The sequence below is a fragment of the Uranotaenia lowii genome, chromosome 2, assembly GCF_029784155.1.
Source record: "Uranotaenia lowii strain MFRU-FL chromosome 2, ASM2978415v1, whole genome shotgun sequence".
NCBI lineage: Eukaryota > Metazoa > Arthropoda > Insecta > Diptera > Culicidae > Uranotaenia > Uranotaenia lowii.
Window position 1 is genome coordinate 279,681,999 of NC_073692.1, and position 12,300 is coordinate 279,694,298.

The 12,300-nt window shown below is 40.5% G+C and overlaps 1 protein-coding gene across 1 annotated transcript; it reads left to right on the top strand.

Moving 5' to 3' along the window:
- Positions 1-3,805: 3,805 nt before the first annotated feature.
- Positions 3,806-9,070, top strand: LOC129742731 (uncharacterized). The gene has a single exon (XM_055734674.1). The coding sequence runs from the start codon at positions 3,806-3,808 to the stop codon at positions 9,068-9,070; it is 5,265 nt and encodes a 1,754-aa protein (XP_055590649.1).
- Positions 9,071-12,300: the final 3,230 nt, after the last annotated feature.

Below are 12,300 nucleotides of genomic sequence, written 5' to 3' on the forward strand. Positions count from 1 at the left end.
AAAATGATGTTGATTTTTCAGTACAAAATATTCAATTTTCCCATACAAACCTAAAAGTTCAAATTTACTCATATAAACGTTACTTAAAAATTTTGCAAAAAATCATGGATGAGCTTTGGACCAAGACGAAGCTTTTTAGACCCCAAGGTTTGAGAAATTCCCAAATGACCCCAAATCGACTCAGTCTACTGTAATATACGAGTGTAATAAGTTAAATTAATTTCAAGAAACTTATGATACGAATATCCATGCGAAAAATTGTCACTAAATTCAGACTAAATTCTTTGGTTTATTTGAAAACACATGAACGATTTGACGGTCAAGTTTTATATATTTTTTTTTTGACTACCCTTGTAGAAAGTGCAGAAACTCAACTTTTTGCCCAAACAAAGGATTGCGATATTGTTTAAAGTAACGTAAATGTTTTTATTCAGATATTTTTTTCTGTGTGAGTGATAAAAAAAAATTTTGCAAATGCAAATTCCATTAAAAAATCTCCTTTAAAAATATTCAAAATAATTCACGTAGAAGTTCCATTTCATTCCCTTAAGGGACCAAAAAGTTTGTAAACAGTTCCTCATGCAACCAAAAAACTTGTAGAAAATTAAAAAAAAACACATAATTATCACAGATTTACATTCAACTGTTCATAAGCTCCTAGAACATACATAAATGTATTTTGATTATTTTTTAACCTCCCATGTTCGGCCAAAGTTCGATAAAATGCCCTCGAGGGAAACTCTCCAGAGTACCTTTTATTCAGCCAGGTGTGAACTGATAAAGTTCAAAATAGAGCAGTTATGTGACTTTCAATTACTTGGGGTTTGACTAGCCTGAAGTTTAGCTTATTTTCTTTTGTTTTCATGATGATTTAAGAAAAAAATTCAGTCTTGCTAAACGGTTTATTTTTAAATTATGAAACCATCAGGAATATGAACATCAGTAATCTGGAATCCGGAAACAGGAATCAGGCATTAGGGATAATGAATTAGAAATCATGGCTCTGTAGTTGGAAATCGTGAATCTGTAATTTAAACCTAATTCATTTGATTTAGGATCTGATTCTAGATTCGCTTTTTCTAACTATAGATACATGATTTCTAACTTAATCTTTTCTCGAAGGCCTGATTCCTGTTTCCTGATTCCAGATTCCTGATTTTTAAAATCCTGATGGCTGGTTGTTCCTGATTGTTTATTTCTGATTCGTATCTGATTTCTGATACTGCATTTTTTAATTTTTTTATTCATATGCGTTTTGTTTATGAAACTGACTTTTTTTTGAATTCATAACTTTTTTGTCAATCTATTGTTGTTGTTGTTTGTTGATTGTTGTTTGATAGTTTGATAAGATAATTTCACTTTTTTCCGCATTTTACAAATTTCCATTTTTTTAAATGAACAAAATTCAGATTGTATAAGAGTAGATCAGATTGAAAATTTAGATTTTGATTCAGAAAACAACATTTCGATACATTTTTCAAGTTTCAGAAGCTCAGATAAAAAAAACTTAAGTATTTAATAATAAATTTTAACTTAAAAAGGCATTCCAGCCTTTAAAAGGTAAAAAATCCTGTTTTTGATTTTAATTGATTTTCGTTAAATCTTTCGTATTTGTCGATAAAGTTTCTTTAATATTTGATTTTATGTTCTGCTCAAAATGCATCTTTAATAAAGTTGCAAAAAATTTTCAGCACGTATCCGGGCCAGACAAATCCGAGTAATTTGATAAAAACCTGGAAAATCCGGAGATTTGATTCAAAAAAGAAGACCAAAGTCCGAGCAAATTTTGTCAAAACTGAGAAATTACTCAACCAAAATCAAGAAATTTTTAATTCTTATTTCATCGACAGATTTAAAATCCTATTTTATGCATCCAATTACCTTTCATGATTATTTTTATAAAAATTGGTCAAAAAATTTTATTTCAGAGACATTAATTAAAAAAAAATCAGAATATTTTTTTTATTTGTCAAATAAAGTGAATAAATCCGGGCAAAATCCAGGCATTTTTCGATTGATTCCGGGAAACCGGGAAACCGGGAAACCGGGCTGGGTTGGACTGTTCCAAAATTTTATATTGAATATCCAGGCAAACCCGGAAAAAGTGCAATCTGGCAACCTTAATCTATAAACTCACTAAAATTTATTTATTTTGTTGTTCAAAATAAGTTTGTTTTTATCAAATAATAAGTGTTCAATTGTTTAAGGCATTAAGACTTCTTAATAAAAAATGAAAGATTGAGCACAGACAATGTGTCCTGTCGAAAATAGAAACTATATCATCGAGAATTTTTAAGTAAACAAATAATAAAACATTCATTTTAATGACTTTATCCGTTTAAATAGTCAACAGTAAAGTAAATTAAACATGACCAATCCTATAAGCTTTAAACAGACAAGTAATAAATGTTTTGAAACGGTTTTTAAAGAAAATTCAATTTAAAAAGATAACAATAACTGGCGGTGATCAAAACTCGTAAAAGACAAAAAAAAAACAAGAAAATTTATACACAACTATCTAATACAAGAGATATGCCTATATCATAAACTAAATACACAAGGCAACCAAATTAACATCCAGGTGCAAAAAAAAAAAATTAAAAAGCCTATTTTCCATAATTTTTGTTGCGCTGTATTTTTATCAGCTCTTGTTTTCAAGATAACATTGAAAAAATAGGTAAAAATTATTAAATCAATTTGTGCACTTTTTTTGGCAAAACTTTAGAACATTACACAGAATAAGAATTGATAGTCCAGCATTTCGGATTCGATGTTTCACGTGGATATGAGTAGTCAATCAAACTAAACTAAGCTATAGTTTAAGAACTTGACACAGAACAAATTTGTCAAATAAGTTAAAATCTTCAATATCAATTGCCCAAAGACTTCCTTGAATGATTTCAAAAATCATTGACACGTTATTTATTCAAATTTTTGAAAATTTCAGAATTTTTGAAGCGTTTTTTTTTTGAAACTTAAATATCCAGGCAAGAACTGTAGGTGTTCGCGCACACACGAAAATGGGTAGAAACGAAATTGCCCGCTGCTGAAAACATTTTGCCGCCGGGTTTTTTGCGATGGGTTGCCTTCGGAATGCTGTCAGTTGTTCGGGAGCTAGGAAACATCAGAAGAAAAAGATGAGTTTCCGGCATCCCTAAGTTATAAAAGGCCGATCGAGAAGTCATATGTTTCTCTTTTGCGTTGACACGAGAATACGTCATCATCGAGCCGGCGAACGCACTCTGTCCAGTTTATTTACAAGTGATGTCTAGTATAGGAAATGTTGTGAAATTTTGTTGAAAAAGTTAAAGTAAATTTAGTTAGTTTAGTTGAATAAAATTAAAGTTAAGAACCTGTAATAAGAAAGTGAAATTAAATAATTATTAAAAAGTGAAAATTTGAACAATCAATAAAGTGTACTTACCTGGAACAAACTGCGGCTATTCATCATCTGAAACAAAAAAGGAAGAAACTTACCTGCTACATCACCAAGGGGAAAAACTTACCTGCTGCATTCGAAGAGAACATCCATCCGGGCGTAATATCCTGCTGATCCTGCTGAAAGGTACTTCCATTTGGTCCTTCGAACCGGATGCCCGTCGAACTCCGAGCATCCGGAACCTATACACGATTTACGGAAGTCATTTACAACACCTCCACGTTGCTGGATTCGGATCGTTCCTGATATAATAAAAATACAAGGCAATCTAATTGCCTCTAGAAGGTAATTATGATTCCATTTAACCTATAAGAGTGTCGTTTGTGCTTCGCTGGTTTTCGATTTCCAGACCTTCCAGCGTTGGAAATGGCTTCAGAGCGACGCATCAAGTCTCTGAAATTGAGGATTCGTAGCCTAGAGACTTCTTTCAATCTCATCAAGGTTTTCGTCGACAACTACGACGAAGACACTCAATCAGTGGAAGTCCCCGTGAGGCTAGAGAATCTCGGTGTTCTCTGGACAGACTACTCCAAGACCCAAGCTGAGCTGGAAGCTTCCGATGTCGACGACATGGCAATCGTCGAGCAGCAATTCAAACAGCGATCGCAGTTCGAGACAGAATACTACAGAGTGAAGGGATTCTTGCTGGCCGTAAATAAACATGCTTCGACTCCGTATTCTCATCCTGTTCAGTCCCATGCGCACTTCCCTGCTTCCTCCCAGATTCGGCTACCCGACGTAAAGCTCCCCGTGTTCAACGGGTCGTTAGAGCAATGGTTAAACTTCCACGATCTTTTCGTTTCTTTGGTGCACTCATCAAGTGATTTGTCTAACATCCAAAAGTTTTATTATTTGAGATCGTCGTTGAGTGGAGATGCCCTTAAGTTAATCCAAACTATTGCAATCAGTGCCAATAACTATCCCGTCGCCTGGAATCTTCTCATTGAGCATTTTCAAAATCCATTACGCTTAAAACAAACTTATGTTGACTCGTTGTTCGAATTTTCGCAACTTAAGAAAGAATCAGCTTCAGATCTTCATTCGTTGGTCGAAAGGTTTGAAGCTAACGTTCGAATCCTAAAGCAGCTTGGAGAAAGAACTGAATATTGGGACATTTTGCTCATACGAATGCTGAGTATCCGCCTTGATTCAACAACTCGTCGAGATTGGGAAGAGTTTGCGTCTGCGAAAGAGTCAACTACATTCCAAGATCTGGTAGGATTTCTTCAACGACGAGTTACGGTTCTGCAGTGCATGAGCAATGGCCAGCAAGAGCATTCAGCAACGACTTCAGCGAAAAAATCGACTTCTCGTCCTCCACTCGTTAGCCACGGAGCAACTCAGTTCAACTATCGGCAGTGTTTCGCTTGCTCCGACCATCACCCTCTGTATCAGTGTCCAGTTTTCTCAAAAATGACCTCCGAAGACAAAGAAAAACTTGTGCGCCGCCAACAGCTTTGCCGAAATTGTCTACGGAAGGGTCATGTGGTTCGAAACTGTTCGTCGAAGAACACCTGCCGGAAATGCCGAGGACGACACCATAGCCAGCTGTGCAGCGACGATCGCACTCATCAGGAGCGCCTCAACCAGCGAGTCGAAGCAAGCGCAACGACGGAGACCAATGCGGCTTGCGAAGCAGCTTCACCATCACTATCAGCCGCGATTTACAACCCAGGGACTGGTCGTCTTTCTAACAGGGTGATTCTCGCAACAGCGGTGGTCACTTTAATCGACGATCACGGCCACTCACACGTAGCAAGGGCACTGCTGGACTCAGGAAGCGAGTGCAGCTTCATTACTGAGTCATTTTCTCAACGGCTTCGGATTCATCGGCAAAAGGTTCATCTCTCAATCTCCGGAATTGGCCAATCTTCCACACATGCCCGTCTGAAGCTCCGCACCACAGTACGCTCACGCACCACCCGGTTTTCCACCATCGTCGAATTGCTTGTGCTTCCGAAACTAACCCTAAATCTACCGTCGACAACCATGGACGTTTCGAGCTGGAGTTTTCCGGAGGGAATTCAACTAGCAGATCCAGCTTTCTACCAGTCTAATCCCATCGACGTGGTTCTGGGCGCTGAAATATTCTTCGACGTCTTCAAACCATCAGGCAGAATATCACTTGGGGATGGGCTTCCGATGCTGGTGAATTCGGTCTTTGGCTGGGTGGTCTCTGGGAAGGTTATGCAGTCCAATCACCTCAAGACGATTTCCTGCAACGTCGCTACAGTGGCGGACATTCAACGATTCATGCAACGGTTTTGGGCGATTGAGGAGGAAAGTGCCGTTCCTAGTCTCTCGGTAGAAGAAGCGGCGTGCGAGGAGCATTTTCGTCGTACAGTTCAACGTGCGCCAGATGGCCGATATATTGTGCGATTGCCGTTGAAGGAAGCGGCAGACAACATAGGCGACAACTGCAACACTGCGCGACGTCGTGTTCACATGATCGAATCTCGCCTTCAACGCAACAAGGAGCTGCAGATTCAGTATCGGGACTTCATGGCAGAATACGAAACCCTTGGCCACATGCATCGAGTGGCGGACACAGCTGGATCCGATTCTTCCCGGTACTACTTACCCCATCATCCTGTGATTCGAGAAACGAGCTCCACAACCAAAGTCCGAGTTGTTTTCGACGCATCGTGTAAATCTGCAACCGGAAAATCTCTGAACGATGTGCTTATGGTAGGCGCAGTAATTCAAGACGATCTGAGAGCCATCATATTGAGGTCTAGGCTCCACCAGGTCATGCTCATCGCTGACATTAAGCAGATGTATCGTCAAGTGCTGGTCGACGATAGAGACACTCCACTGCAGCGGATTTTTTGGCGGAATTCCCCCGAGGAACCTCTACAGACCTTCGAGCTAAAAACGGTCACCTACGGCACGGCCAGCGCACCGTTTCTCGCTACCAGGGTACTTCAGCAGTTAGCCGATGACGAAAACCAGAACTTTCCCCAAGCAGCCAAGATTCTGAAGCGCGATGTTTACGTCGACGATCTGTTCACCGGAGGCAGCTCACCAGAGGAAGTATCAGAACTACGAACTCAGCTTGATCATCTTTGCAGAAGGGGCGGACTTGAGTTCCGCAAATTCGCCTCAAACGTAGAATCGGTTCTCGACGGCGTTTCTCCCGAAAGGCGTGCCATTCAATCTTCGGTCGAGCTCGCAGCAGACCAGTGCATCAAAACCCTGGGCCTACACTGGGAACCAACAGCCGACAACTTACGGTTCCACATTCAACTCCCCAAGCAACCACCAGACACCCTCATGACGAAACGAATCGCCCTGTCACAAATCGCACAACTTTTCGATCCGTTAGGCCTGGTTGGACCAGTCATCGTAACCGCTAAGATATTTATGCAGACGCTGTGGAGCCTTACATCCGAAGACGACAAACCTTGGGGCTGGGATCAACCGCTACCAGATTCTCTCGCCACTTACTGGATCAAATATTACTCGCAGTTGCCTTTGCTTGAGCAACTCAGAATCCCTCGATGTGTTGTTTTGCCCGATCCATGTAACATTCAGCTTCACCTCTTTTCGGACGCATCGGAACAAGCATATGGCGCCTGTGCATATCTTCGATCGACCGACGCTTCCGGGAATGTTCTGGTAACCTTGTTGACAGCCAAATCTAAAGTTTCACCGTTAAAAAGGCGCAGCATTCCTCGACTCGAGCTCTGCGGAGCACTAGAAGCGGCTCAACTGTACCAAAAGGTCTGCTCCGCCTTCGGATCGAGGTTTACGACATTCTTCTGGGTCGACTCTACTACCGTTCTTGCCTGGCTTAAGTCTAGCCCATCTGTTTGGACTACATTTGTGGCTAACAGAGTGTCCAAAATCCAGCTTGCTACAGTAGACACTTCCTGGAACCATGTTGCTGGGCAACAGAACCCCGCAGACCACATCTCTAGAGGCATCGAGGCAGGAACAATTCTTTCTTGCGACCTTTGGTGGAAAGGTCCTCAATGGCTTCAATTTGAACCATCGTTCTGGCCTGTTAATCAGCATGAACAATCGTTTGAGACGCAGCTTGAAGCTCGATCTTCCCCGATTAAAGTTCTGGCAACAACAGCAGACGCTTCCTTCGTTGATCTTTTCGTCGAACGCTTTTCCTCCTTCCAACACATGCTCCGTGTAGCGGCATTCTGTTTAAGGATCTCCGTGAACCGCAAACAACCGAAGCTCACCACCATTCTTACACCGACCGAAATCCAAAATGCTGAATTTTCCCTAATACGATTAGTCCAGCTCCAAGAATTCGCCAGTGAAATCAGCGCGCTTCGAGACTCGAAACCCATCCACACCAAATCACGGCTCCGATGGTTCTCTCCGTTCCTCGATCCTCACGGGGTAATGCGTGTGGGAGGCAGGCTTGACAAAGCACCACTAACCTACGACAGCAAGCACCAGATTCTGCTCCCATATCATCATCGTTTTTCGGTGTTACTCGTCCAATGGTACCACGAACGAAATCTGCATGCTTCACCGCAACTACTGGTCGGACTTCTTCGCCTAAGATACTGGATCATAGGGGCCAGGAATCTGGCCAAAACCATCGTACATCGCTGCACCATTTGCTTCCGAGCTCGCCCTAAATTGGTTGAACAATTTATGGCTGAGCTGCCCAAGGAACGGATCACAGCCACTCGTCCATTCACGGTAACGGGGGTTGATTATTGGGGCCCAATCCTGCTGAAGCATCCACATCGGCGAGCCTCCCCAACAAAGGCATTTGTTGCAGTCTTTGTCTGCTTTTGCACTAAAGCTGTACATATCGAACTGGTGTTCGACTTGACAACAGCAAAGTTCATTCAGGCCTTGCGACGATTCGTATCTCGTCGAGGCCCACCTTCCGACATCTTCTCTGATAATGGCCGAAACTTTCTCGGAGCCAAGAATGAACTGAAACGACTTATTCGCCAGCCAGACTATTCGCGCAAGGTTGACCAGGAGTGCTCAGTCTGTAACATCAAATGGCACTTCAATCCGCCCAGAGCATCCCATTTCGGTGGACTATGGGAATCTGCAATTCATTCTGCCCAGAAACATTTCATCCGTATTGTCCGGGACCGTCCACTTTTCTACGACGACATGCAGACTCTCCTGTGTCAAATTGAAAGTTGCCTCAACTCTCGTCCTCTTGTTCCCCTGAGCGACGATCCAACGGATTATGAGCCATTGACACCCGGACACTTTCTTGTTGGCTCTGCATTAAAGGCTGTTCCAGATGACGAGCTCAGTGAGATTCCGTTCAACTGCTTGAAAAATTGGCAACAAATCCAAAAACTGCTTCAGGATCTCTGGCGAAGGTGGCATCTAGAATACATAAATACATTACAACCAAGAAGCAAATGGGTGCACTCACCTGTGTCCATCAAGGAAAACCAGCTCGTCCTGTTGAAGGAAGATAACACTCCACCGATGCATTGGCCGACGGCAAGAATAATCCAGACCCATCCTGGCAGCGACGGAGTAGTCAGAGTGGTCACTCTGAGAACAGCGAAAGGATCCTGCACACGACCGGTGTCTAAAATCTGCCTGCTGCCGATTGCACCATCGTTGGAGGAATCAATTGCACCATCCAGCGCTGAGCAATCAACACCAGACGAGATTCGTGTTTGAAGGAGCTTAACATTTCGGATCCAGTTAAGAAAATTATCCAAGGCACTTATTGACTTGGATCAGGTGAGTTCCTGTCCAAGATTTTTATTCTCCTCCAACTTCGCTACTGGGTCGAAATTTTTTCAGCACTTTCGCACTTATCACCTTCCGAATGGAGCACAACACGAAAACACATCACGAAAGAAAAAAAACACAACACCATGCAGCAGCCTTCGGTGCAGTTGCGATTCCGATCCCGTTTCAGATTCATACCTTTTAAGGCACTTTCCAATGTTGGATCAGGTGAGCCCCTGTCCAATCAAATCACTTGTCTTAGGAAAATCTACCGGGTCAATATTTTCAGACAAAAACCACCAAAAATCACTCCACGGACGAGACGAACCGACGGAACCGACCAAAACAACACGAGACAGATGTAAACAAACATCTTCACGCTGAACGGAATCTACTCATTTCACGGAAGAATTTATCCATCATCATCGTCAGAAACGCTGTTTCTGAAGGGGCCAGGATGTTCGCGCACACACGAAAATGGGTAGAAACGAAATTGCCCGCTGCTGAAAACATTTTGCCGCCGGGTTTTTTGCGATGGGTTGCCTTCGGAATGCTGTCAGTTGTTCGGGAGCTAGGAAACATCAGAAGAAAAAGATGAGTTTCCGGCATCCCTAAGTTATAAAAGGCCGATCGAGAAGTCATATGTTTCTCTTTTGCGTTGACACGAGAATACGTCATCATCGAGCCGGCGAACGCACTCTGTCCAGTTTATTTACAAGTGATGTCTAGTATAGGAAATGTTGTGAAATTTTGTTGAAAAAGTTAAAGTAAATTTAGTTAGTTTAGTTGAATAAAATTAAAGTTAAGAACCTGTAATAAGAAAGTGAAATTAAATAATTATTAAAAAGTGAAAATTTGAACAATCAATAAAGTGTACTTACCTGGAACAAACTGCGGCTATTCATCATCTGAAACAAAAAAGGAAGAAACTTACCTGCTACATCACCAAGGGGAAAAACTTACCTGCTGCATTCGAAGAGAACATCCATCCGGGCGTAATATCCTGCTGATCCTGCTGAAAGGTACTTCCAGTAGGGTAAAATGGGTATGTTCACCATATCTTTTGGAAAAAAAATGCAGATCGCTCTCTTTAGCATTTTTTGACAGCGTGTTATTTCACATTTATATGCTGCAAAAGCTAGATCGATACATGAACCCGTACATGATGAACTAGAAGCGTTTTCATGGGAATAAAAAATGTGATATTTTGAAAATTAAGGTTAACTTGATCCTTCATTGAAGCAGACTTGATCCTTTAATCAGGGTGCCCTAATCTTTGGCAAAAATCATGCAAAATCTAAAAATAATTGTTCCATTGACTGTTTTGCCATAAAAGTTTCCATTTAACAATTTATAAGGGTCAGACAGAAGAATTATTTAAGTTTGTGTACTAACCTATTCCCATTGCATACTTAAAGGCGCAACTTTTTAATTTTCTGATAAAAGCACTTTTTCGAGTACCGAGTACTCATTATCAGGAAGCTATTGGATGAATATAAGTCAGTGGATAAGTCTTTATAATTTTGGTCTTAGCAATGATCAACATCCATTTAGAAAAAATATAACATTTTGGACTCGAGGGATCAAGTGAACCCAAAACATTTTGAGAATTTTTTATTTTTTATTTGGAATATTTGGTTAATGTAAGACATTCGAGTTTCGAGAAATTTAGTTTTTCAGATGTCAAAGATTCATTTAACACAAAACCAACCAATTTGAAAAAAAAACACAAGCCATATCATCAATGATAGACAAAATCTGATAAATGTTTTGAGTTAGAGACGGCAAAATCTTTCTACATCAGATATTGAAAAAATGGCACCTGAAATGCTGTTCCATTGGATACGAATACCATAATGTTGTAAAAGTGTTAATAATAAAACCTTAAAAAAATAGATTCTTAATTTTTTTTATTAATTACAACACAAAAAGTGTTTCAAATGGATTTAATTTATAAAAAATTACTACCTATTTGGTACGAAAAATCATTTAAAAGTTAGAGTATCATTAATGAAATTCAAAAACATTCACAACAATTGACAGGAAGGGCGAATTACGGAGTATCTTTTCCTAAATCAAGATTGATATTTTTTTATTGTCTTTATTTAAAAGGTTTTCAGCCGCAGGCTGGTTCGCCTCTGAAGCTTGATATTGAATTGAGCGTTTTTGAATATTTAAAAAAAAATCTTCTTTTAAAGCACCGCTACATTCGAACGAGATGTACTTTGAGCTGGCATACATTAGCAGTTTCATATTCATAGAAAATTGAATTTCGTTTGCGCTCAAATTGAGACAGGAGACAGAAAAAATATTCGCCTCTATGATGATATTCGATGTCTATTATTATCATAAACGTGAAAAAAGTAGTGTCGTTCCAAAATTTTCCGAGTATGTATGTCAAATTATTACCTTTCGCTATTAGGTTTTACTGTTCTTTCTACACTGTTCCTGTTTACCGGTTGAAGTCGAACTTTTTCCCAAGCCGGAAATATCATCGTTCGCGCCCCAAAAACGGGGAGGGTAGCTTTTTTCCAATCAAGATATTTTCCAATTATTGTTTTTAATTGAAAATTTACACTAATTTTCATTTTCAATTACACCTGGTGGCAGGCAGCCGTACGAAAATACTCAACCCACCCGAAAAAAAAAAACAATGGCGGCCGCCAAACATTCACACAGATATTCAGTCCAAACTGGGCCGGGTGGATTGCAAAAATTACTCTCCGGAGATTTCAATTTTTAATGAGATTTTAGTGCTGAACACACCCATGGAAAGTGAGCAGCAGCATCACTACGGTTGAAAAATCAAACAAAAAAAAACCCCTTAGCCCAAGCTGCAGAACCGAGCTGAGTTAAAGTTTTGCGCCAAGCAAATTGGCAAAATCAGAGCCACCAGGCGTTTTGGCGTTGCGGTTTTCAATTGGTGGAGAATTTTCCCGGCAGCAAAGGAACGGGAACACTCGAACGAAAGTTGATCCCCCGGGAGTTGAAGTTGAAAGTTCACACCTGCGCTAAATGGAAGAAATCTAGGGTTAGGGTTGTGAAGTTGTTTGGAGTTTAACTCTGTTCAGTCGGTCTAATTGGTCACGTAGTGCAGTTTCATGCTGAATCGCTTAAAGTCTGTAACACTGAATAGATTTTCTTTTTAAAAATGAAACTAACAACCTTCTGTTTTC